Source organism: Lemur catta, chromosome 18, assembly GCF_020740605.2.
Source record: "Lemur catta isolate mLemCat1 chromosome 18, mLemCat1.pri, whole genome shotgun sequence".
NCBI classification, from domain to species: domain Eukaryota; kingdom Metazoa; phylum Chordata; class Mammalia; order Primates; family Lemuridae; genus Lemur; species Lemur catta.
The window spans coordinates 39510318-39537909 of NC_059145.1; the positions used below are offsets into that span (position 1 = coordinate 39510318).

Sequence of the window (27592 nt, forward strand, 5' to 3'; positions counted from 1 at the left end):
GTCAGCCTCCCAACAGTAACCCGCAGGAATGCAGCAGGTGATCGGGTGAGGGGGAACACTCCTTGCCTTAAAGCTGGCACATGTGAAGAGGGGGCAAGGGGATCCTCCACAATTGAGATACCGTTACCTCAGAGGAAAATGAAACTCAGATTATCAGCAAAAACGGGGGTGGGAAGACATACCAGTGGCCAAGTGCCAAGGCATTTTTGTGCCCCCTGCTCTTCTAGGGCTGGGTTATCCTCAGACAGAGATGCATTGGCCCCAGGGCAGAAGTTGACCCCTGACTCCCCCAGGTAGACCTGAAGACATAATACCATTAAGGAAGGTGACACTGGTGATTTCTCCTTACCCTGTTAAGACCTCCCTTTTTCCCCTCCTACTCCCCCTTGAAAAACGCCATCTGTATTTTCTGGTCTCAAGTTAGGGCAGGTGAGGGGTTCCAAAGGCAGGCCCAAAAGAGACAGATTCTACACACAATGGCCGGTTTCACCATTGCAGGCACCCTCAGGGACTTTGTCAATCTCCTTAGGATATGCAGAGAAACACTGCTCCACAAAAGGAGAGGTTCTTGATGTTTCAGGGATGGAGAAGCAGCAGGTAGTAATGGGATCTGTTGGGGCCTGGCCAAAGCTGGGATGCTAACCAGTCGCCACCAGTGTGGGAAGCGACAGCTCTGCAGGCAACCAGGCAGGCCTATTACTCCCTCTGCAGAAGTGGAGGCAGTGAGGACCTGGCCCCTTTCTCCTAAAATTAATTACAAAAGAAATGTAAGTGCTGAATGTTTCTAAGTCAAATAGATGGGGAAAAAACCTTTTTTTTTTTAAGTAACAGGGTCTCACGCTGTTGCTCAGGCTGGAGTGCGATGGCATGATCATAGCTCACTATAGCCTCGAATTCCTGGGCTCAAGGGATCCTTCTGTCTCAGCCTCCTGAGTAGCTGGGACTATAGGTGCACACCACCATGCCCAAACATTTTTTCTTAATTTTTTTAGAGACAGGGTCTCACTGTGTTTGTTGCCCAGGCTGGTCCCAGTGAGAATAGCTTTTATCAAAAAGTCCCAAAACAGATGTCGGCATGGATGCGGAGAGGAACACTCATACACTGCTGGTGGGACTACAAACTAGTACAACCTCTATGGAAAGTAGTATGGAGATACCTCAAAGGACTAAAAGTAGAACTACCATTTGATCCAGCAATCCAACTACTGGGTATTTACCAAAGGAAAAAAAGACATTCTATAAAAAAGACACTTGCACTCGTTTATAGCAGCACAATTCATGATTGCAAAGATGTGGAAACAACCCAGTGCCCATCAATATACAAGTGGATTAATCAAATGTGGTGTATGTCTACCAGGGAGTACTACTCAGTCATAAAAAAAAATGGTGAACTAATACCTCTTGTATTAATGTGGATGGAACTGGAGACTATTCCTCTAAGTGAAATATCACAAGAGTGGAAAAACAAACACATGTACTCACCATTAAATTGGAACTAATTGATCAACATTTATGTGCACATATGGAACTAACATTCATTGGAAATCAGGTGGGAGGGGGATTGGGGGGATGGGTAAATTCACACCAAGTGGGTACAATGCACACTATCTGGGGGATAAGCACATTTACAACTTTGACTCAAGCAATACAAAAAGCAATTTACATAACCAAAACGTTTGTATCCCCATAATATTCTGAAATTAAAAATAAAATAAAAACAAAAAAATGTTGCATAAAAACCAAAATAAAAAACTAAAAGGAAACAAAGTATCCATAATAGTGATACACTCCTAATACCTAGCATGCAGCCATTTTAAAATGTGGCACATGTTCATGTGCCTGAAGTTCTCTAAGATGTAGCTTGCATGTGTATTACATGATCCTTATTGCATAAATTTAAAAATAAAGAAAATATAAAGATACGTCAGAATATGCACAAATCATTTTTCTAGAAATAACGAGAACCTTTAGAGAAAGAAGGGTTGGAAAAAGGTAGCTTTCACTTCTTGTTTTATCCTTTTCTGTGCCATTTGAATTTATTATTATTGTGTATGCTGTATTTGTTAATAGACCCTTTTTAGTTTTCTTCTTGGTACTTATATTAAAGATAAATGATATAGTAAAGAAGAAAAAAAACTCCTGGGCTCAAGCAATCCTCCCGCCTCAGCCTCTTGAGTTGCTTGGATTACAGGTGTGAATCACTATGCCTGGCCCTTAAAGGGATGAAAATTCTATTACCACTTTACGACTGTTCAGATTTACTGCAGTTTGTCTCTAATCCACCTTAGTTGGGTCAGAAGTCTCTCAATTTCTGAATATAGTAGTATAATAGAAATAAGTCAAAATTCTTATATATGATAAATACCAACAACAATCACACTTTTACAAGGATCTCCTGGTTTTCTGGTACCAGTGAATGTTGAGATCATTTCCTTCTTGCCTTTTCAAAATTTTGCCACCATATAAATATAAAATCCTCACTTTCCTTAACCTGTTTTCCTGAATTCCATTCTTCTACCTTTCTATTACCTGTATCCAGCTGTGTTACACCTACTGCTATGCACAGGGGCTTCTCTCTGCTAGCTCATCACAACAGAAGGCAAGCATGCTTCAGGGGGCCTGCTTCACCCCCATTTCTGCTCCACCTACTGTTGGCTGTGGGAATTTCACAACCACATCAAAAGGCAGAATTTCTCTGCCTTTTAAAACCTCTGTCCCTTTTGACACCATGGCAATCTCGCCTCCATTCCTGATTACACACTGCCAAATCTGGGCCTTGTGCTGAGCTGTTCTAACGTGCATTATAAAAACTGGACTTTCTAGTTTCTAACAGCAAACATGTTTTTTGTTGTTTGCCATTTGCCTATAGCCTTGGGCAAAGTCTCATTTTAAACAGCTATGTAATGTGGACGATGACAATACCTACCTCACAGGTCCACTGTGATAACCAAGTGGGTATGTGCTCAGTCACTATTAGTGTCTTGCAGGAACACTAACTGGTCTGCCTTCATTTAATCAATGGCTGGGTCCTCAGTGCCCCAGAGTCCAGCATACAGTTGATGTTCAGATGCTTGTTTTGTGAACCCCTGGGGGCTACATGGAAAACCCCTCCTCTGCACTTTGCTAGAATGTATTTCCACTTGTCTCTTTCTAGGATCACCAAGGGTATGGTGCCAACGCCATGGTATCCTGCTCACTGTCTGCAGGAGTGACCCTATGCATGGGTGGTCTTTCAGGCCCGGGACTTGCTGCCCCAGTAAAAACAATCACTAGTGACCAATTCCTTTTGTGTCCCCCATGGGCTGAAGGCTCCTAGAGAGTACAGCACACCACTGTATGCCAGGTGCCAAGCATCGGGGTTGGCACACTGTGGAATTCAGAATGGCAGTGCCTAAGGTCTCTTCTAGCCTCATCTGTTCTGTGCATGCTGTTCACAGCTCTGGAGCTTTCACGTTACCCCCAAGCTACCTCACCATAGAAGTTGCTGCCACTCCTGACACCACAAACAGGGAACCCTCAATCAGAACCCAAACCCTGGCCGGGCACGGTGGCTCACGCCTGTAATCCTAGCTCTCTGGGAGGCCGAGGTAGATCGTTTGAGCTCAGGAGTTCCAGATGAGCCTGAGCAAGAGCAAGATCCCGTCTCTACTAAAAAATAGAAAGAAATTAGCTGGACTACTAAAAATATATAGAAAAAATTAGCCGGGCATGGTGGTGCATGCCTGTAGTCCCAGCTACTGGGGAGGCTGAGGCAGAAGGATTGCTGGAGCCCAGGAGTTTGAAGTTGCTGTGAGCTAAGCTGACACCATGGCACTCTACCCAGGGTGAAGGAGCAGGACTCTGCCTCAAAAAACAAAAACAAACAAACAAACAAAAACCCAAACCCCATTTCCTGTTCATCTTAGGGATTAGATTCCAAACACTTCCAGTTTCTGTCCTGAGTTGTTTCTTCATAAACCTCAGGGCCCCCGTGAAGACATCACTGCCATACTCTACAGTCCTATGTTCCAGCATCTGCTTTGGAGGGACTCGATATTCCTCTTCTCCCCACAGGGACCACTTACAGGTGTCCTCTCCCCACACAACCAGAAAGGAAAAAAAGGCAGAGCCAAATCCAGCCAGTGGGAGCTTCATGGCCCTCAGGAGGAAGGGGCCAACTGACAGGAAGGCTCTCATCTAGTGTTGACTGGCCAGACCCCTCTGGGGCTCAGCAGGCTACTTAGACCCTTTGAAGAAAGACTCTACACACACTTTTATAATCAGAAACTTACAGTTTATTTTGAATAAACCACTCAACTTGGAGCAGATGACATTGGCTCAATTAACTGTTACTTTGAAGAAAAACAAAGAGATATGGTGAATTCATGAAAATACTGTCTTCTTTTCTCTTCTATCCTTTGTAGGGCAGAAAAATTCTGCCCAACCGTTTCCGTCTTCCTGATAATGTTAACAAAGGACGGCCACCGAGGGCATAAAAGAAAGTTCTCCACAGATCAAGAGCTAAAGGCTATAGGCTGGGCACAGAAACCCCTGCAGCTCCAGTGGGCAGGGCCACAGCTGGACACAAGCGCAGAACCTGGCAGCTATGCAGTCCAAAAAATGCCCAGGGTGTGACTTAGGATGCACAGCTGAAACTCAGATCCTGTGCCGCGGTACTGCCACAGAAAGGACTCGGAGAGATGAAGGCTCCAGATGCCAGGATACTCTGTGTGCCAACAAAGCATTCACACCCCGCCCCTGAGTCCCGCAGCAGCTGCTCTCCTCATTCACTATTAGCTCCCGCTGTGCCATTCTGCGTGCATTTGCTACACTCCGAATTTGTTCCCCCAATCCATCCCACAGTCTCTCCCTTCCTGGGGACAACAGGAAGAGACAAAACCCTAGGGGAAGAAAGGGAAAGGGAACCCACAACCAGCCCTTTACAGCATGACCTCAAGAGTCACATCTGTCATCTGTCAAGAATGACTCAGTTTTACCGCTTACATGGTACCTGGGAAATTGCTGACTGGAGATGAAATGTATGAAATATCAAAGAATTTCCTCCACAATATTCACAGATCTCCCTATCAGCTCTCCCAGGAGATCAAGGAGGCCTGGGAGAGTATGGACAGCTCTGCCTGCCTCACAGTGGAGGCACTGAACAAAGCCACAGAAACCCCAGAGATCACAGATCTAACTTTTCGAAGGCCCACAGGACCAGGTTCAGGACAGGTAAACTATCTGCTCCCTTGCACTTGACTGTGCAAAAGCTGGTTCTTTCCTCTGGCCAGCCCCTCCTAGTACAGGATACAAGAGCTAGGACCACAAACCAAGGACTCTCCTGGTCTTAGACTCCCAGATCCTAGAGGTGGTCTCCTTTGACAGCTTGGACCAGGCAAGGGGGAATACTCCCCAGTCTCAGAGCAGCCACTTGACACGTTACAGGTAACATGAAAACCTGGCCCCCAGGCCAGGGAGGCCATGCTGAACTCTGATCCTGATGTTCACCAGAGGGGAGTGCAGCAAGACAGCCTCAGGTACAGCTGCATGTGACCCTGGCCAGTTACACCACTTGAATACTGGCACAAAAGAAGGGATGAAGGTAAAGCAAATTTGTTTGGGTAAAGCAAATTTGTTTGGGGGGGACAATTCCCTTTGAAAGTAGATCTCTGCGTTTATGAGACAAAAGGAGATACTATGCTGAACCTGTGTCTCCTAGTCTGTAGGGTCACAGCCCACCTATGTATGCTGTAGGCTCCGGCCTCAGTAGCCAGACTCAGGTAAACCTCACTTTTAATAAAGATGAGCCCACAGACACACAGCACCACCAGAGATGACAACACCCGGTGGCAAGATGACCCTGTTCTGTACTGTCTTCTTACTGCCAAGGTAAGGCAGGAGGCATAATGTGACTCCCTGTGCTCCATATGCCCATTGCACAGGCCAACTTAATTCTTCACCATCTGCCACTCACGCTCTTCCCTTGCGACTCCAGCTCTGGCCAAACACATGTGAATTTGGACAGCAGAGACCACTCTGGGACCCTCTTGAAGTACAGACATTCTGAGGCAGGGTAGGGGTGGGCAGCATATGTTACAGTCTAAGTAAAATAGCTAGAGGGTAAAACACTCCAATGCCAATTTATTTTTAAAAAGGGCTCTGTGTTATCCTATGTTTTGCTTTTTTTTGTATAATTGTACAACCTTTGAAAATTACATAAGTTGTAATGATCTAATACTATTAATAGCCATTCAGAAAAAAACTCTCCCTCCCTCCCAACAACCATCCAGGGGCAAATTAAAAGTCCTGAAAAGAGGTCAATTCAACACGGCCTCTACCCTGGTAAAAACAAAAAGTGAAAAGATGAGAAGAAAACAGAAATCGACTAAGAGGTGTTGCCAGTGTCTCTCAGGAGTAGGGCCCTGGCTGTTGACTGGGGTCGTGAAAGGCAGAGCCTGCAGCATGCAGTATGGCAGCTGGGAGACCTTGCAGCCACATCTTCCTCACCCCAGCACATCCATGTCCCAACTAGGTGTCATGGAAATCCTTCAGTAGGGTTCTCCTCCGCTGCTCCGCTATGTGCATCTGGTTCTCCAAGTCCTGCACCAGGGAAGCAAGATGGGTGCTGACATGGCCCAGTCCCAAGAGGACGGATGAACCAAAGCCATACCTACTTTGTCAGGGGCTTCAAGGAGTCAAATGCATTGCCCTGCCCACCCTTCTCAGCAGCAGCTTCCAGTCCACATGACTACCACACTGCCACCTATTACCATGCCAATCCTCCCTTACCTGCAATATAGAGTCCTAGAAGACAGCAGACACTTACCCCTCTGTCATAGCTGTCTGCACGCTCCACTTTCCACGAGAGGTTTTCGATTTCAGCCTCCAGCTGAGCCTGCTGGTATTCAAACTGTATAGGTAGAGCAGGAGTCAAAAGGTGAGGGGGCTGTAGCCGGGGCAGGGCCTATAGATTGGGGTGTGGGGGCACAAACAGCACCTCTGGCTTGCAGAACTATAGACAACCCTGATGCTGCCCTCAGATAGTGAAATTCCCTATGCACAGAGCCAGAATCCAAACAAAAGGCTCTTCTTTCACAAAAGCAGATGGAAAAATTAAAGACAGAAAGTAGAAAAAGAGAACAAAAGAAAAAAAAACAAACAAAAGGCTACCCTAAGAGTATGGCCAAATGACAAGGCGAACCCACCCTCCATTTCCAGAGGAAGGGGAAGAATTTAAGCCACTGGAGAGAATGCTCCCAACATATACATAAACAGATGTTGCAAAAAACAAGTCACAATGAATATTCTCAGACACTGTATTCACTGAACTTTTCATTTTTTTCAGCCCTTACATAAAATCAAGAGCCTTGAAAATACTCAAACTTAGTATTGACTTAGTAATTACGTATCTAAGGAGATACGGCTTCATGCACAAAAATGTCCCTCAATATCCAATTTAAAATAGCAAAAAACAGAAACAACAAATGGGACAGAAACAAGCATATAATGGGACATTTATGCAGTCATTTAAAAAATGGTATTTACCAGTCTGGTAAACTGTGATAGCTATAATGATAAGCTGCTGTAACAATAAAATGTTGTTATATATAACCTTGAGTACATATATAATATTAGTTTTACAAGGCTGGAAAATGCTAATAGTGGTCACTTCTTACTGGTGGAATTAAGGATGATGTAAATGCTTTTCTATGTTTTCCAACATTTAAAACAATAAATGTGAATTACTTTGTAATTAGCGTGAATAACACATATCTAAGATGAAGAATTAAACAAAGGTATAAAAGTCAATTATAACTCAGAGACATGCATGCTAAATTATCCCCTAAAGCATGGGCATTGGTCTCCCCAGTGCTGCAGACCTTTTTAGCCAATCATCCTATAAATATGGTTGGTTGTTCAGGGCTTAGGTACCTCTGCTTTACTATTACACAAGATGTGTCAGAACCTGAGATCTATTTTGGAGGTGCCCAAAGTAGAAATGGAATTTTGCAATTAGACAGGTTTGTTTTGATTTTGCCCTCCCAATGACCAGGACCTGCATCCTGCTCTCCTGCAAAGTGCTGGCAGACAAGGGGACCTCTGAAGCGAATACGATAGAGTGGAGGGATGGATGGCTTTGCCTTACCAGTTTCTTCCTGGGTCCAGACTCCATGTAGTACGCATATGGGTAGGTGTATTGCAGGGTGTATCGACACTGCAATAGGAAAAAAGAGAAGGGACTTGTGTCTGTGATTCTAACCTAGTTGCAGTTCAGGTGACTCTTAGAATTCTTACTCCACCATGCAAATTAGCCTGGCTCTAGAGGTATGGGCCTGAAAGAAATGAGGCCAAGCCAAAGAGGATGAACTGGGGGGAGGGCATACGAAAAACTAAAATAAAAAATGGTTACAACACACCCACAGTTCCTTTTTCAAACTGTAATTTATTACTAACAGTTGCCTCAATGGCTTTTCCCTCTGGAGTCCTCTTTTCTATCAGAGTCCACACATCTATCTCAATACTTGTCCAAAGACAACCTCTTATTTTTCTTTGAGTGATACACAAATGGGACAAAAGGAGAAGAAAAACGCTCTAGTTTTCTCTGCAGGTAGAGGCAGTGGAACATTCTTCTTAGAAATCTCCTGAACATCCAGCAGAGGGCTGGGCCCTTGAGGCATACATTATAGGGAAATGTGGACCTATAAGCAGAAGCATGCAGGGCTGCGTAGGGTGCTAACCCCACCAGCCCCACAGGGCCTCCCACCCTCAGAGGTCTGTGCCTGACACAGCCAGGCATTGGACTGGGGATTGGAAAAGTGAGGTGGTGGATACCTTGGCCAAGAGCTTGGCAGCATTCTGTAGGTATTGCCAGTCGATCCATGTCCCCAGATTGTTCATAACCCTCTCCTGAATCTTCTCATGAATCCGCTGGTATGTCTGTGCCTCTAGTTGCAAGCTTTTGTTGTGGTTTTCCCACTATAGGGTACAGAAGGGAGAGAAAGCTGCAAGAGGCCCAGGAAGGTACATCGGTCTACACAGGAGTTCAGGAGACACCTTGCTGGCAGGGCACGGTTACAGACTCCTCTAACTTATGGGGACTGTGTGTCCTTGAGAGTGTGGGAAGGGGTCTTCATCAGTCCACACTTCTAACCTCTCCAGAGGAGCTATCCCCCTGCCAGATCACTCCACCCCTCTGGGGCAATGGGACTCCAGCCCTGAGGACTAAGCAAAGCTAGGCCTACTGTGCTTAGAGACTAAAATGTGCTATGTTCTTTGGGCTTCTGAAGGGTCTCCCTGAAAGGAACTGTTCTCTAAATCTTACTACTAAGATGGCACTAGATGGAAAAGACTGCCTGATGGCCCTTCATTGTCCTTCAATCTGACATTCAACCAAGGTCAGTACCAGGTCCATCCCCGTCAGCTAGGGCTAGCTGCTCCTGTCTACCAGTCCCTGGGAATCCCACTCCAGCAGGCCAAGTAAAGTAGCACACCTTGAAAGGGCAGGTGCAGGGGAGGACACCTACCCTCTCAAAGTAGAATAAGTACTTCTTGAGTGCTTCCCTGGCCTGGGCTTGCTGGCTCTGGTTGACAATGTCAGGATTCTCCTTGTAACGGCTGCATTCGTAGTACTCACTGCCATGAGTCTTCCAATCTCCTAGACACATCCAGCAGAAGTCTGCACAGAACAGAGGAAGAGTCATTTATACCCACAAGACAACCCCACATTCCTCCAAGGTATAGGCAAAGCAGTGGGATGAACAGACCCCGCCCCAGAGGGGTGACCTGACCAAAACTTCCCAAGGGTGTCTCTTTCCAAAGAGAATGTACACCTCTCATCCCTGTCCTATCGCAACTGTCCCTGTGGTCTCTCCTTGTTGATATGAACAGCCTGTGGATATTCTCTATTCCTTGAGCACATGTGCTTTGTGCTTTATTAATTCCATACAGGTAGATGCTGACTGTGCCAAGACCACTGGTCTGCTGTGTCAATGCCACTATGAGAAGAAGAAACTTGTCCAAGTGAGACCCACCTGGTTGTTGAGAATACACAACGTGTGTTCTAATAATACCTTATACCTGGTCTATTTTCTGCCTCTGCCAGACACTCTGACAGTGGCAAATTCTATTTCCCAGGATTCACTCTCATAACCTGGCTCACTGACTTCCCAAAAGGGGTTCTCATGAAGTCTTAGCGAAGCCAAAGGCAAACCCAGAGACGGTTCAGCTCTTTTCCTGGAAGCCCTCATTTAATAGTGGCAATACTGCCCTTTTCTCAATGAGGAGCTTCCTACTGTTTTAAAAAATAATATACTCCCTACGGTTGCCCATATAGGTGGTATAACTATACAGCAAAGCAAGGGATGGTAGTTAATAACTGTGTGTGTCGAGAGATACAGAGACTAAGGAGGGGCACATGGGGGCTTCTTAGGCTCTAGGAATGTGGGGTAGTGGGGTGTTTGTCATTTTTTAAAACTGTGTGTCTTTTGCATATTTTGCATTGGTCTAAATGTGTGATATGCTTCTCTCTCACTCAAACACAAATAAGGGGGTGCCCATGGAGGAAATATGCCACATTTCTATTCGCCTATTTTCGTTCTACACTGCAGTCACTGTTCCTAAGACCTTGCCACGTCCACTCTGATTACAGAGGTCTCCTAGGAATAGCATTCGTATGGGCCCTTACAAAGAGAAACTCTCAGGAGCTCCTGGTCGGCATCAAAGCAGTTGTATAGGAGACCTACTTGGACATATTTTCTACTTGAAAGGATTTTGTTTCTTCACTTGACCTGGCAGGAGAAAACCCAAAACCAACAGGTTCTAGCTATGTAAACTGTTTCTGACAGATGAAAGAGACCTGAAGGCTAAATCAAGACCCTCTTGAGAAACTTTATAAAATTTCAAGGGAAAATATTATTTTACTACTTCTGGCAAAACCATGTACAACTTGCTCTAAAAGGTTATCTATAAGGTTGCACAGATAAGCCCCATGCTACTTACCTGCCTTGGCAAAAAGAATAAAATGAACACACTAAAATCTTCTTGGATGACTGAGAATCACAAGGGTCATCTCAAACTTTACTTCTGACTACGTGTGTCAGCAATGAGGCAGTGGGATTATAAGAGGGACCAAAAGATAAAAAATAAATAAAATTCAAGAGCTACTTCATGCCAATGATTGTGACTGTAAGTGACTAAGGCTCCGCTCTGTTTTGTCATTTCACTACAAAAGTACTCACTAAAATGGCAATGGAGACCCAAGCGAGAGAAACACAGACCATGCTACTGGGCCTTACGCACCAAGCCTGGGACTCACCGTGTTTACATTTAGAGCATTGCTGTCAGAGGGAAACAGAAGAGAACATGTTAAGGGCACGCTGATCAAAGGCTCCATGTCACACATGCAAAGTATACAGGCTTCTGCTCACCATGTGATTGCAGCCTCCATTCTTCTCAATACAGATGTTGCACTTGGGACACTGAGGAGACAGAAGAGTGCCATTAGGCTCACGTACCACCAGGTCAGTTTTAAGACAAATTACACAAAAGCTCCTGGCACTTGTGCGAGCACTCCTAGGGTGAGTATCTCACTTAAATGCGGCAGGTCGCTGAGGCTGGAATAGCAATTCAAGGAAATGAGGTCAGCATATTTGGCTCTGAAACACTTCAAGCACCATCTGCCCCTGCCATGAAGCTGCTCAGATTAAGCACAGGGCTGAATCAGCAGAAAGCCTGCCTGCTTGAGAGGACTGCCAAAGAAGCACAAGAGCTGCCACACTGGATTAAGTCCTGATCAGCTTGCCTGGACATTTGCTTCCAGAAGGGGGCAAGAAAACCACCTCTAAATCTCTTCTCTCTCTCATTTGAGAGATGCCAGCAACCTCAGGCAGCAATGCAGAGACCAGTCTGATGCTGTGCCTTCTCACTACCATGAAGTGGACTAAGTTTAATGATGTCATAGTCACAGCTGTGCTTGAGAGCATCTGATTCAGTGAGTGACTGGCACAGGGTATAGTGGCCCCTAAAAGGCTGTAGGCCATACTTTCCCATGGGAAGCTTCAAAATGAGAATTGGGCAGGCCTGGGCTTACATTACAGACTTACTACTTATCAGGTGTAGCTAATAAATCTCCTCTTCCCAGAGCTGTTAAAGCCTGGTAGGAATTCAATAAAAGTTAATTTTCTTCTAATCAGTTCCCCTGTGGGTCAAACTTTTCCAGGTATTTCAGCATTTTATTAAAATAAATGCACCTATGATAAACTGCTGCAAACTCTGCCAAGTCTGAGTGAGGCCTGCAGCCCCTAGCAAGGGCCCTGGGACTCCGGGTGCTGTGTTCTCAGATGGCAAATCTCCAAGGCAAGGCCCTGGACAGCACTAAGAGGGGCAAATCCATGATAGGTAAGATACAGTCCTTACATCTTTAGTGTGAGCACTAATGTAGTTGGCCGTTTCAGAGTCATCTGCACACTTCGTGAGCCATTTCCGGATTGTGGCGCAGTCTGTGGGGGCGTGATACATCTGACGACACTTGAAACTTGAAATTGGAAAAGAAAAACATTCAAATACTTGTTAAGTCAGGGTTCCATGTTTTAAATTTTCCTTTTGTCCAAGCCAACAGATCATGAACTAGAGCTCGTAAAGTTACCTTTCAAGACCTCTGGGACCTTTACCTTCCCAGGATAATAATGAAATACTGCATCAATGTCTCTTCATCCTGAGACCTTCTAAGACATGCTTTAATATGCCCAAATAAAATGTTTCTGTTTAAGTATCTTGTGCAGTGTCACCCCTTCCTGAAAGGATGTCAAAAAAACACAGCTCAGCCTCTGAAAGGGCATGGTAAGGTGCTCTGAGAAGGACTTCTCAGCTCAGATCAAGGCAGGATTGAGATCTACTTCTGGGAGTCTCACCTCACCTCCCAGCCAGACGTGCACACGAGGATGCACAAATGTCAGAACTTGTGAAATCTGTAGGGTCATGATACATCTGGCGACGCTTGAAACTTAAAATAGAAAAGAAAATCACTCCAATACTCATCAGGCTGGGCTCTTATGTTTTCAATTTCCCTTTTGTCCAAGCCAACAGTACTCTTGTGGATAGTAAAGGCCCTCAGGCACATAGCCAAACACATGCTCCAGAGAAAGAAGTTGGTAAAGTGGGACACAGGATGAAGGGAATTACATTACCGATTCTTAACCTTAGGTGGACCATAGAGTTCCTCAACAATATCTTGAAAGTCAGGCATGTGTGCCCACAAACACATTTCCCATTGTAGTTTCTCTGAAGCCTCACCATGAATCTTTTCCCAAGGAGGCATGATTAGGATGACAGATCTGGATCTAAATTATGGCTCTGCCATTTACTAGCAGGTTTACCTTGTACCTCAATTTCCTCACCTAGAACATAATGGTCATATACAAATGTGATAATGTAGGGAAAATGATCAGGATAGTGCCTGTCACCTGGTAAGCCTCCAATAAACTTTAGTTATTCCCATGACATCTATTGAATGGAAGCAGATATATATTTATGAATTAGTTTTATAGAAATTAGCCAAGAAAGGCTAAGACAGAAAGATTAAAACGCTGAAGGCCGTACTTTCAAACACAGTGAATTATATGTGCAGGTAGATAAACATACCCACACAATCTCTGGGCCATTGAGTCCTACTAGTATAAACCATTAACACATTCTCCAAAAATTTGTGCCACTTCCTTGTCTCCAGACTGAATACTTATCAAACACCTTGTGGACCAGGAGATTACTAGGCACAAATCTGTCCACTTGGAGAAGAGCTGCTCTTTTGGCTCAGAGACCTCGCCTCTCCCATCCCCGCCTTCATACACAGCAATAGCAGTGGGTGCTTTGGAGGAGGATGGGGCACAAGCCCAAGGCTGCTCACTACCCACTCACTCTTACCAGAAGACCTCGTTACACCGATTGCACTGGACTCGGCGAGCTCTAGGCTCCTGTACCCGAATAACCATGGGGCAGTCTGCACCAGGGCACAGCTGGAGCTGGTAATGACTCTGTGAACACACCAAGGGGAAACAATGAGGACATCCCTTAGTTGCTGCCTCCAAATTAGACCCCTTGAGTGCTCAAATTCTGTTCTTCTAGCTAATGACTATATCAAGGAGCTATATGAACTCAGGATAGATGCCATGAAGATCAGACATTAGTCCAATACTGAAGAGGATCTTTGAAACCAGGCAGCATCTCACCAGAATGATTTATGTTATGAAGTAGAATACAAAATTGCATCTGTGAGATGAACGTGCCTATGGACCAGGGCTGGAAAGGAACAGCCCAGTTAGCTGTGTATAAGATAGCGATGAGGGGCTCAACGACCCTCAGGAATCTACCAAAGGCAGCAAACAGCACAAATAACAAGGCCTCCTGTTTATTCTGCAGCACATGCGTGAGAAGACCCAGTCCACAAATTAATCCAATAAGCTTAGGCATAAAGGACAAAGATGAAAACTATGCTGCATGGAATCAGCAAGCTCATATAGGTAGCCCAATAGTGGGAAAGGGCTCCAAAACTGACCATGCTGGAAACTAGACAAGTTTTCAAATTGCTCAAAAAGCAATACCCTTTTTCTCTGTGCTGAATCACACAGTAAACTGAAGGAAACAGCAAATCCTGACATATGCCTGATTTGTGTTCATCCCCTGACATACAATAGCTTGTTTAATACATTGACTGCCACACTAAAAAAAAAAATTTTTCCCCTAGGGCCATGGTGTTTTATTAAAACAAAATGATCCTTCCTAATTTGCTATTTTTTAATTGTTTTCTGTGCATGAATTATATGCAACACAATCCATGTTTTTAGAATTAAACTGTCAATATTAATTGTAACAATAAGAACATCAACAAGTAATATTTTCATGAACCAACTGCAGGGTTTTGCTTTACAAGGCCCCAGGGTCAAAACTAGCCTCAGTTAAATACAACTCACATGGCAGTCAATGTATTAAGCAACTATGTATAAGGTGGGGATGTCTGCCCATTCTACAAAAGAGAAAACCAAGACTCGGAGAGGTAAAATAATGGGTCAACAGCTGCACAGCAAGGAAAGAACAGACCTGGGTTTCACACATTGGTCTGTCTGACTCCAGGGACTGTGTTCAATACCACTCTAGCGGTTTTCAAACTTTTTTAAAGCCATGGAGCTCTTTCTTTAAAGAACAGTACCTAATGGTAACCTAATCTATAAAATAAGTAACTGTGGTGACCATCTGGCCATACCTCCACGTAGTCCCTGAAGAGGTAGCGCCTGTATTTGTCTCTCAATTCTTCGTTGGGAAGCAACGGAAACACAAAGTCTTCTGGTGTACGGAGTGGACAGTCCTGAGCCATACAAGAGACTCCTGTTGAACAAAGACAACTTGATAGACAACCATATTACAGAAGACACAAGACAATATACTTGCCTGCCGGGTTTAACCAACAAATCCAGATTCCATATAGGAAATCCCTGAAGCAACAGAATTTATCCAAAGAGAAGAGAAAAATTAACATATTTTCAAAGTGATATAACTAAAATATTATCCAAAATTATACCTATATATCACCAATAGCACCACTAAATTACAAAATCATTTTTATTTTTTAACAAAATCATTTTAGAAATCTTCATATGGGGTTCTTGACTAATAATTTAGTTTTATGATGTTTAGTATTATCTGCATGTGATTATTACCAATTGTGGTATTTTGCAGATACCAATTAATGTGATGATAATTAGTTTCAATATCATCAAGTCATAGTATAATTAATACTCCTGTAACTAATCATCAAATTTGACTTGTGCTACTACATTACCTAAATAGCAGCAAACTCTCTTGGGTGCTACCGAGTTATGGCTGCCACTTGCGGAATCAAGGTAGGCAGCTTAAAAGGACCATTCTCCCAAAAGGTGAGAGAAGGCAGCCTTACACTCACACTAGGTTTACAATATCTTGTACTCTCGCTTCTCTTCAGATGGTATAAATCTTTCGCCTTTTACAATATCTTTAAGTTTCTCATTTTGCTGAGGACTGGGGAAAACTTTTAGATTGTTTAGACTGATGTGTTTGGAAACCACTAGTTCTGACAATAAAAACCTCAATCAGCCTCAGGAAAAAAACAGTTTACCTGAGTACACAAAAAGCCAGGGTCGAAGATAAACACTTTATGCCAGCCTTTTAAAAGTTCTATGGCAGACTTACCCACACCCACGCCATCCTTGACAAGTACTGAGCAATGCTGCTCCCAGCAGCTGCGGCAAAACTGGTGCTGACAGGCCAGAGAGAGTAGGTTTTCCTTCCGCACAAACTGCATACACACTGCACAGTGGTGAGAAGGATGGGCTGTGGGGACCTGAAGAGAGGTAGAGCCACATGAACCAAAGAGGCCATAACACCTCATACAGTTGGGTGCATGGAAGGTAATATTGACCTTGCAACAAGTGTCAAAGCTCAACTGCAATGTGTGGACTCTGAGTTGCAAGGGTACTAAGTATAAAGTACATGCCAGGAAGGCTTCCTGAAGGAGGCGGCAGCTGAGTTGAGCTTACAGAATCACTAGCATTCAGACAGAAGGCCAAAATGAGAACTTGGTTTACAATGTCAGATTGAAAAACTCAGGATCTCAGAATTGCCAAGGTCCTTAGAAGTCATTTAGTCCAACTTCTTTTAAAGGCTATCAGGTTTCTTTTGTAAACTGCCCCCATTCACACAGCACAGAGTGACCCCTCAACAATTACTACGAACTCAGTCACAAAAGTTCTTGGAGGCTGAATCTATAAAGGTTCTAACAGCCAACCCCACAGCTTTACTTGTCAAGGACAGTAGTTTTTCCATACCAATATGCCCAAACCACAAAATATTATGGCTTTTACCAAGTTACAACTCATCCATATATAATACACTAGAGATGTCACATGTAATTAATTTAGAAGGATGAGGAAGACACCTACTAAGGAAGGAATTCTTCTAGGAAGTGGGCAAATAACTGTAAAGCATGAACTCCAGAATCCACACCACACTATGCTACACAAACTGGTAGACAATTTGGGGACCGTAAGCCAAAACCACAAACCAATGAAAAAGTCCAATTACAAGTTTATATATTAGGTTCTTTTTAGTTCACTGGTAATACAAAAGGCAAGTTGAGGGAAAGAACTGGATTGTCATGTTTATCCAGTATGCTTCTGAAAACCTTATTCCTAAGAGGTTGCAGAAATTATATGGTGATCTGAGCCTCAATTCTATCTCCTAAGAGCTTTTTTTAACATAGCCCTCATTCAGAATATTCAACAAATGTCTGTGGAGCCCCTAGATACACAGAAAATCACTATGCATTGTTAAGATACAGCTCCTATGGGAGGGGAGGTAAAATGATATGAGTTAATCACTACAACACATGTAAGAGCCTAAGATATAATTATGTGAGTTTGGAGGGGAGTGATCACAGGAGACAGGCTTTGTGAAAGAGGTAGCTTGGATTTGGGTCTTTAAAGGTGAATTCCATTCCCACAAGCAAGATGGGGATAGAGTCTGAACATTCCAGGCCAGGGAAAGCACAAACAGAATCAAAGAGGTATGCAGTGATTTCAGGAAAACCAAGGGACTCAGGAATCAAGTGCAGGCTGTAAGTGCAGACAGGAAGGTGAGGCTGGACAGGCCCAAGCACAGGCTATGATTTACACCCTATCTATAAGGAATATTTTCAAACTGTAACAGAAATACAAGATTTAGGGCAACATTGGAACAAATATTTTGGGCATGTTACACTATAAACAAAGCAAAGATGGTTCTCAGTGTCACTGTAAGCCACAGCAAGAGCCATATGCATTAGGAAAAGGCCTACTCAAGTAGGAGACACTCACATGTTTTGATGGATTAGGCTGAACGCGAGCCTCAACTAGCAGTTGAGCAGAATTGGACTTGTATCTACAAAACAAAAAGCAGAAATAAAGAGAATCAGAAACTAAAGACATTTTTATCTTTGAGCAATAACAGACAGACCACTATGTGTTGTAGTCATACTGAAGTAGTCTTTGTCTCTAATTACCTCCTCACAGAACCAAGCTTCTTTTTACCTTAGTACAAAGACTTTTTTCTCTTTCAATTTTTAGCTCTCAATTGGTATGAGAAAAGTAACTCTGCCTCAAAGGCACTGAATTGTAAGAAAAATACTTATGACAGGCCAGATCTGTTTTAAATCTCTTTCTGGAAATACAAGCAAATATCTCTATGTCTTCAGAATAGGGAAGAATTTCTTAAGACACAGAAAATGCAAAATATAAAGAAAAAGTCTGATAATTCATGTTACATTTAAGAACCTCAGTTCATCAGAAGACATCATAAAGCGAAAAGTCAAGCCACAAACTGGAAGACATATATATATATATAAAATATATATTTTTATATATATATAAAATTTATATTTATATATTGTATATGTAAAACTGGCAAAGGATTAATATTCAGAATAAACAAAAACTCCTAAGAATCCATTTGGAAAGACAAATACAGTAAAAAAATAGGCAGAAGACTTGGGCATATCACAGAAGAGGCAGCACAAATGGCCATTAAACATATGAAAAGATACTCAACTTCCTCAATAATCTGGGATATTGAAATTAAAAAATAGTTAGATAAAATTTACACCCACCAGCTTACAAAACTTTAAGTGTGACAATATGAGAACACTCAAATACCACTGCTGGGAATGTAAAGTTTTGGAAAACAATCTGACATTACCTAGTAAAGCGAAGATACACGTATGCTACAGTCCAGCAATTCCACTTTCTATATTTAACCCTAAAAAAATTATGTGACACTATGAGTCACCTACAAGAATTTTCAGAGCTGCATTACTTTAACAGCAAAAGACTAAAAACTCACAAACATTTTTTGACAGGAGGATGAAAAGGTCCTTTGACAGAAGAATGGCATAAAATGCAACCATGTTAATTTTAAAAGTTGGAAGACACAGCGTAATTCCATATCTATAAAGTCCCCAAACATACAAATAAAAGACTAAGAGTAAACCAGAAAATGATCAACACTGAATTCAAGACACTTGTTGCCTTGAAAGAGAGGAAGGAAAGGAAAGAAGGGAAGGAAGGGGGTACAGCTAGGCAGGGATTGCCACAAGAGGTCTGAGTAAAGGTCAGAGGGTTTCTTATTTGTATGGACACTAAAGTACTTACTTTAGTATTCTTTAAAACTTACAAACATCACATACACACTTTAAAAAAGTAACTATCTTTCCTAATAAAAATTTAGTTCCATTCTGGAATGAAGGATGGGCACATTAAAAAATATAATGTCCATTGTGACTGAAAAATAAGCAAATAAATAAATACAGAATTATCACAAGTGTCACAAAAATCCCAGCTAAACATATTTCCAAGACACCTGGAAATGGAACTGGAAAGCATTATTTTTCACCTATACGATTTCCCTATCTAGTCAGAATGTTTCCCTTCATTATCCTTAATGATGGACCCATTTTATTCCTGGCTTCCATACTAGTGTTCTAAATATCTTTAGCCATACAAATCTATACTCCTGAGTTATGCTGGAAGAATTTGGATAGCAAGAGATATCCCATTCCAGAACTTATGTGGATCTAGGGTTTGGGACAGTAGTAACAATAGTGAGAAGGCAGTTCATCTGCAATTCTACCTAAATGTGTTCAGCTCTCAAGTATAAAGCATGAGTGTAGTTAGTGAATCAGGAACTCATTTGACCTTCTCTGACTGTGCTGAGATGTTCCAGCTGACATGACCATTTCACTTGTGTTTAGCCTGGAGAAGGGAAGGCTTGATCTTCTTCTGTAGACAAATAAAATCACACCATACAGAGGAAAGGAAGACTCACTGCAATGTGAAAGGGCATGGGTAGTAACCAGTTCTTCTCACCACAGAAAATTTTGTCCCCAGGGGTTATCTGACATTTCTAATTGTCAAGGACATAGAGGTGCTGCTACTATTGACTTCTAGTAGGTAGCGGTGCCCAGGGATGCTGCCAAACATCTATAATTCAGAGAATGGTCCCCCACAACAAAGAATTATCTAGCCCAAATTGTCAATAGTGCTGAGGATGAGAAACACTGAGCTAGACAGAGGCACAGGACTCTGAATAGGAGATCTCTACAGAGATGTGGAGGAAGGGAAGGAACCCCTCTTCCTGACAACTTCTAAGACATCTTGAGACTCCAAGGTCTGTGCCTCAAAAGCTCTGGTTCTGGAGGAGCTGGAAAGAATACTCAAAATAGCCTGCTGGCAGAAGTGATGGGTAGCAAAGTGGCCTACCTTTTCTAAAGAAAATATGTCATGTATTATGATACATTCCTCGCTTGATGTATCCAAAAAAGAAGTAACTGGAGATGCTGGCAAGTGTTACCTAGAAGAGCACTGATTAAAAATTAAGAAGGGCCACCAGGCAAGGTAGCTCATACCTGTAATCCCAGCACTTTGGGAGGCTGGAGGCAGGAGAATCACTTGAGGCCAGGAGTTTAAGACCAGCCTGGCAACATAGTGAGACTCTGTCTCTATTTTTTAAAAAATTAGCAGGGCATGATGGTGAGCACCTGTACTCCCAGCTAATTGGGAGGCTGAGGCAGGAGGATCACTTGAGCCCAGGATTCAAGACTACAGTGAGCTATGATCACACTTCACTCCAGCCAGAGTGACAGAGCAAGACCCTGTCTCTAAATCAACCAATCAATCATGCACACTGGGAGAATATGCTCCAAAACGTAAACAATAATCACCATTGGGTAGGTGGACAAAGAGGGGTGCTATGGGCAATGTTATCTCCCTCCCCCAAATATCTTACCTGTCCAATATCTCTGAGACTTGCCAGTGGAAATTAACTAATATAAGTTTAGCAACTGAATGAGACACCTAAAAAGAAGAAAGAGAAAAATCAAATTATAATCATAATTTCTTTTAGCATGGTCCACACTTTGAGAAATGCATACATTCATGTCTATGCCAAGCCCAGGCTTGATTACCAAATTTCTCCTCTGGTTCTCTGCTTTGTCTTTTAAGTTCAGACTCTTACAATCTTAGTGATTTCATGGATCTCTTGATTTTCTATCTTTGTTTTCATTAATGACCCTTCCAAGAAAATTAATTTCATTTGAAACTTAGCAAAACCACTCCTTCTACAGTAAATAACAACATGGCATCCACTATAAGCACAAGAGCTAGGGGTTCCCTGATGTGACAGAAGTTCCCTAAAGCTATTGTAGGCAGTCTACTTCCAGTTAGGCCTATTACTTGCAGAAAATCTCGAGATCTGGACTTCTTGTATTAATATAAATCCCACAAAAAAACCCCAAAAACCAAACAAGACAAAAAAACAGTAATCCTGTTTAAAATGCCTGAATTCCCAGCAGCCAATGAGCCCTCATTGCAAGGACAGTTCAAAAGTTTGTAGGTAGCCTTTCTAGTCCCTAGATTCAATTAGGGGACAATTAAAGCACATAGTTATGGCCATCAAAGAACCTCAGAAGGTGCTCTGAGCTAGCCATTCTACTTCTGTAAATTCCTATAGAGGAAATGACAGAGGATATGCACTGTAGTATTATTTACAATAGTAAAAAATTAGAAATAACCTAAGTGTACAACAAAAATGAGCATGATAAATAATATACAACAGAGCCACACAATGGACTACCATGTATTAACAGTTATTGAAGAGGATGTTATGTTTTTACTGACATAGAAAGAAGTTCACTTTTTCTCTTTTTTTGAGACTGCGTCTCACTATTTTGCCTAGGCTGGAGTGCAGTGGCTATTCACAGGTGCAATCATAGCACACTACAGCCTAGAACTCTTGGGCTCAAGTGATCCTCCTACCTCAGCCTCCTGAGTAGCTGGGACTACAGGTGCTCGCCACCATGCCTGCCTTAGAAGTTCATATTTTAATGTTAGGTTAAAGAAGCAAGTATTTGTAATCCTAGCACTCTGGGAGGCTGAAGCAGAAGGATTACTTGAGCTCAGGAGTTCAAAACCAGCCTGAGCAAGGCTGAGACCCTGTCTCTACTAAAAATAGAAAAATTAGCCAGGTGTTGTGGTGTACGCCTGCAGTCCCAGCTACTCAAGAGGCTGAGGCAGGAAGATCACTTGAGCCCAGGAGTTTGAAGTTGCAGTGAGCTATGATGATGTCACTGCACTCTACCCACAGTGACAAAGTAAAATTCTGTCTCAAAAAAAAAAAAAAAAAAGAAAAAGAAACAAGTATGAAGAAAGCTTCTACATGTTATACCATAATATCTTGCTAATTGGAAAATAAAGTAGTTACAAAACAAAACCACCTGAGTATCAAGACTAGGGTGAGACCACAGAAGATTAGGATGTGTTTGGAGCCCTGTATCAGGCTTCCCAGTGAAAGCACTACAAAGAATGATGGTGCTACTGAAGCAAGGAGAAACTAGAAGCATACTTAAAGCGAGGGAGCCAAGAAAACACAGAACCTTGGGACTCTAACTCACTGTACTGAGTCCTTAAATAGGAGTACCAAAAACCTATAAGGTAGTGTGTGCCTGGTCTACAGACAAGAACTGCAGAGAGGAAGATACATAGTGACCAACATGTGATCCCCACTCCTAGAGCTCAAGTCACTCCTGAAAGTAGACAGGTGCAAGGGCACATCCCAGAGCATGATGGTCAAAGGCTGTGCAATCAGTGAGCGTCTTCCTGTCCTACAGTCCCAGTTAATCTGGAGAAAACCAAGGTCTCAAGAGAGCTTGCTTCACTCAGGACAGGAGTCCCCACTTCCCTTTCACACAAGCTAAGAGGCATCTGACCCAAACATGCTGCCATGGTATATTCTTGTTGAGGCCCATGGAGACTTTAGGCCTAGGTTTCCCAAATTATAGCTGATATTTTTGCTGTGTCTGTAACAAAACTATTCATCCCCAATAGACCACTATCACAAAATGAAAACAAAGACAAGACATCTTATTTAAACTTTAACAACTCCTTGAATGTAGCTTTTGGCTACAAATACTTTTTTTTTTTATTCATTCATTCATTCATTCATTTATTTATTTAGACAGAGAGTCTTACTCTGTTGCCCGGGCTAGAGTGCCATGGTGTCAACTCCTGAGCTCAAACGATCCACCCATCTTGGCCTCCCAGAGTGCTAGGATTACAGGCGTGAACCACCACACCTGGCCTAAAATACTTTTTAAAAACACAATAATGATACTGTTTTGGATGAACTCCTTGCTGGAACCTTTTTTGTCTTCTCTTACCTAGTGGGGCCCAATCAGCCCTATACTCACTGTTTTCTGTCCTGACTTCTAAATGTCTCACTATGCAGTGACAACCAAAGAAAGGCACTGAGCTATCAAGAAAACCCAGAGGAGTCCTGGCCATGTCCAGCAGCCTCCTCTCTTTATCACTACAGATGGCTTAGGTGAATTCTTTAAGAACAGAGATCAAGCTGCCTCTCACAGATCCACAGAGCCCAAAACTGGACCAGACACAGGGTGGCCACTCGATATATGCTGATTATTAAATGATACGATGTCTTTAACCTGTGGATTTTCAAAATACAATTGTTTCATCAGGAAAGTCAAGAAATTTTAACACTGTACACCTGGCCTGATCCCTTGATCTCAACAGCACTAACAGCCACAATGAAACCAAAAATTTCCTGATGACTACAAGTCTGTTAACAACCAACTCAATATCCCAGCTGAGTTGAATTCTGGTTGGAATCATCTGAAGAGAAGATACACCCATCACTTTATAAAAGTGACAGTGAAGTGAATCTATTCTTTTAGTACCAACAGCTGAGAATACATCAATCTATACAAGACTGTAGGCACACACAAGCATCAGCTCCATGTATCTCCCAGCAGCCTTCTGCAGGAATTCTGTGACCATTAATTAAGGCAAAATGCGGTATGACTGCACCTCACCCAGTAATCCTCACCAGGCAGGATCTATAGGAAAGCCAGGTTCCAAAGGGCCCTCTAAGCAAAAGCAGCACAGGGATGTAGGAAGACAATACAAACACTACATTAGAAGAATTTATTCTAAAAGACAGTCTCAGCAGGGAGGCCACTTTCTCCCTCATTTGGGCCATAAGAGAGAACTGACTGCACCTACCCTTCACCCAGCCATTTTCCAGAGGAAGTGCTAGCCACCTTGACCTCCTGGCAGGCAGGCCAGAATAAACTTTGTAGATAATATCAAGCCACATTCAAGGTAAAAAAAAAAAAAAATCTACCTAAAATGCAAAACAGCTGAGCTTTCTAAGGAAAGAATGCGTATTCACACCATCACTGTTTAATGTTCAAAAAGCTCAACAATCTATTTTGAATCTATCAGAGTCAACCTTTTTATACCTGGGAAGAATATTCTACCCTTGTTACCCTTTAGTATGTGTTCAACTGTGGAGAGAAAACATCTCGGCAGAATCAAGAGAACTCTTGCTGGGCTGTTTTGATCAAGGCACTAACAAGGTGTGGTAGTGAGGATTAAGTATTATCAAGACAACTTATAAAAAGAAGGCCAAACCTTTTCTGAAAAGGAAAATGGGTCCAGGGTAGTAATCAACCACTGAAAGCCAAAAAAGACTAATGACTTATAAAGGCACAAATATGACCAATGTTGTATTCAGAATAAACTTGCAGTTCTGTTAGATCAACATGTAACTGATGGATTAAGAGTCATATTTATGAAGGCTTGTTCTATTTCTAGAAACACTAAGGAAGACTAGAATAAGTTTCTTGTACAAAAGCTAGGAGTCTCAAGGCAATTACATAGTAATCTGAGTCTCTAATCACAGAGACAAAACAGGCATCTACAGTTCTATCTCAGGTGCTAAAGAAGGTCCCTTTCAATGGGTCACCATTTCCAGCAAACCCATTCCCCCAATCCACTATTCCCCACTCTTCCCCAATCCACTCCCTGCTCTTCCTCTGTTATCCCCGTCTTGGCAGTGGGGGAGGATGAACACCATACTTCCACTCCTCCCAAGGTAGGATGCCTTGGACTTTTTATCCATGTCTCACTCTTCCTTACCACTCCCCCACCCTCTCTCATCACCACCATTCCACTGTCCAATCTCTAGTTCTTCCTCTCCCCAGTAATCCCATCAGAAGAGCCTCACTGTCACCTAGATGATGGAAAAGTATCTTAACTGATAGCCTGTCTATTGTCTGGACCCCTCCACTCCACTATCCTCAGGATGAGCTTCCTGGTGCCCTCATGTAACAGTAACAATAACATAATTCTTACAGAGACCTTACACCTTGCCAGGATCTGTTCCTACTCTGCTTAAAACCCATCACCACTCTCTAGTACATCACAGGACAAACTTTAAGCCTTTGTAGAAAAGAGTCCCCACCACTGAACAACCCCTCCACACATACAATGAATGATTCCGGTACCCCCATATGTTTCTCTTAACTCTTCTCTGCCAATAATGCCATTCTTTGTAGCAAATATTTAGAAATTAAAGAACATACTTCTATAGAATCCATATGTCAAAGTAGAAATCACAAGAGAAATTAGAAAATGTTTTGAACTGAATGATAATGAAAATACCACATAATAAAATTTGTGAGATGCAGCTAATACAATGGTTAGAAAATTTAGAACTGTAAATGTTTGTAATAGAAAAGGTCCAAAAATCAATGACATAAGGGTCCACCTTAAGAAGTCTGAAAAAGATGACTAAACTCAAACTAAGTAGAAAGAATAAAATAATAAAAAGAGAAACAAAATCCAAAACAAATAACCGAGAAAATTAACAAAGTCTAAAAGTTTATTCTTTAAAAAGATTGACAAATTCAATAAAATCTTAGCTACAACAATTAAGAAAAAAGAGAATACAAATTACCAATAATAGTAGTGTAAAAGGGACTACTCCTACAAATTGTACAGACATTAAAAAGAAAATAAGGAAATGTTACGAACAATGTAATTCTAATAAATTTGACATCTTAGATGAAATCAACAAGTTCTCCAACACTGACACAAAATGAAAAAGAAAAACTGAACAGCTCTGTATCTATTAAAGACATTGAATTCATGATCAAAAACCTTCCTACAAAATTCCAGGCTCGGGGGTTATACTAGTGAATTCTATCAACACTAATCTTACACAAATGCTCTGAAAAACTAGAGAAGGCTGGGTGTGGTGGCTCACGCCTGTAATCCTAGCACTCTGGGAGGCAGGGGCTGGAGGATCGCTTGAGGTCAGTAGCTCGAGATCAGCCTGAGCAACAGTGAGACCCCCATCTCTACTAAAAATAGAAAAATTAGCTGGGCATGGTGGTGTGTGCCTATAATACCACCTACTCGGAGGGCTGAGGCGGGAGAATAGCTTGAGCCCAGGAGTTTGAGGTTGCTGTGAGCTAGGCTGACACCACGGCACCTTAGCCCAGGTGACAGAGCAAGACTCCAGCTCAAAAAAAAAAAAAAAAAGAAAACTAGAGAAGAAAGAAACATTTCTTCCACACTTGTTTTATAAGGTTAACTCTGGTACAAATATCTGACAAAAGTATAACATGAAGGCCAGACACAGTGGCTCACGCCTGTAATCCTAGCACTCTGGGAGGCTGAGGCAGGCAGATCATTTGAGCTCAGGAGTTCGAGACCAGCCTGAGCAAGAGCGAGACCCCGTCTCTACTAAAAAAAAAAAAAAGAAAGAAAGAAAGAAATTAGCTGGACAACTAAAACTATATAGAAAAAATTAGCCGGGCATGGTGGCGCATGCCTGTAGTCCCAGCTACTCGGGAGGTTGAGGCAGAAGGATTGCTTGAGCCCAGGAGTTTGAGGTTGCTGTGAGCTAGGCTAATGCCATGGCACTCTAGACTGGACAACAGAGTGAGACTCTGTCTCAAAAATAAATAAATAAATAAATAAATAACATGAAGAAAAAGAAAAGAAATTACAAACCAATATTCCTTACAAATATAGACACCAAAATCCTTAATCCAGAAATTTTAGCAAATTAAATCCAGCAATATAGAAAAAGGATAACATATCATAATCAAATATAGTTATTCCAGGAATACAAAGCTGACTTAACATTTAAAAACTCTTTAATGTTCAAGTCAAGGACTTGTTGAAAAAAATTTAAAAAATAAATAAAAAATAAAAACTCCTTAATGCAATTCACTGAATTAACAAAATAAAGGGAAAAAAACCCCAAATGATCATTTAAACAGATGCAGAAAACCCACTTAACAAAATTCAATACTCATTCAAGAAAACAATTCTCAGCAAATTAGGAAGAAAAGTGAAGTGCCTGAATCCAATATAGGGCATCAATGAAAAACATCATACTCAACGATGAAACAGTCAATGCTAAGGATCAGGAAAATGTCAAGGATATACATTCTCACCATTTCATTTGACATTATACTGGAGGCCTTAGCTAGTGTAATAAGGCAAGAAAAAAAAATAAGACATAAAGATTGGAAAAGAAAAAGTAAATCTGTCTGTATTCCTAGATAAATGACTTTTTATGTAGAAAATCCTAAAGGAATGTACAAAATTACTACTAGAACAAATGAACTTAGTAAGGTAGCAAAATAAAAGGCCAATATACAAAAATCAAAGGTATTACTATACAGCAGCAA

At 42.1% G+C, this 27592-nt stretch overlaps 1 protein-coding gene across 2 annotated transcripts in view; it reads right to left on the minus strand.

The window, feature by feature from the left end:
- Positions 1-6100: 6100 nt before the first annotated feature.
- Positions 6101-27592, minus strand: part of ARIH2 (ariadne RBR E3 ubiquitin protein ligase 2) — a 46805-nt gene continuing 25313 nt past the window's right edge. For both annotated transcript variants that reach the window (XM_045530286.1, XM_045530287.1), the window contains 13 exons: positions 20818-20885; positions 17856-17919; positions 16195-16345; positions 15233-15354; positions 13897-14006; positions 12394-12511; positions 11406-11456; positions 11294-11315; positions 9504-9655; positions 8812-8955; positions 8126-8194; positions 6806-6889; positions 6101-6579 (listed from right to left, as the gene is read on the minus strand). In XM_045530286.1, the coding sequence (XP_045386242.1) occupies positions 6508-6579; positions 6806-6889; positions 8126-8194; positions 8812-8955; positions 9504-9655; positions 11294-11315; positions 11406-11456; positions 12394-12511; positions 13897-14006; positions 15233-15354; positions 16195-16345; positions 17856-17919; positions 20818-20885 (1227 nt within the window). In that variant the 3' untranslated portion in view covers positions 6101-6507. The remainder of the gene's footprint in view (positions 6580-6805; positions 6890-8125; positions 8195-8811; positions 8956-9503; positions 9656-11293; positions 11316-11405; positions 11457-12393; positions 12512-13896; positions 14007-15232; positions 15355-16194; positions 16346-17855; positions 17920-20817; positions 20886-27592) is intronic.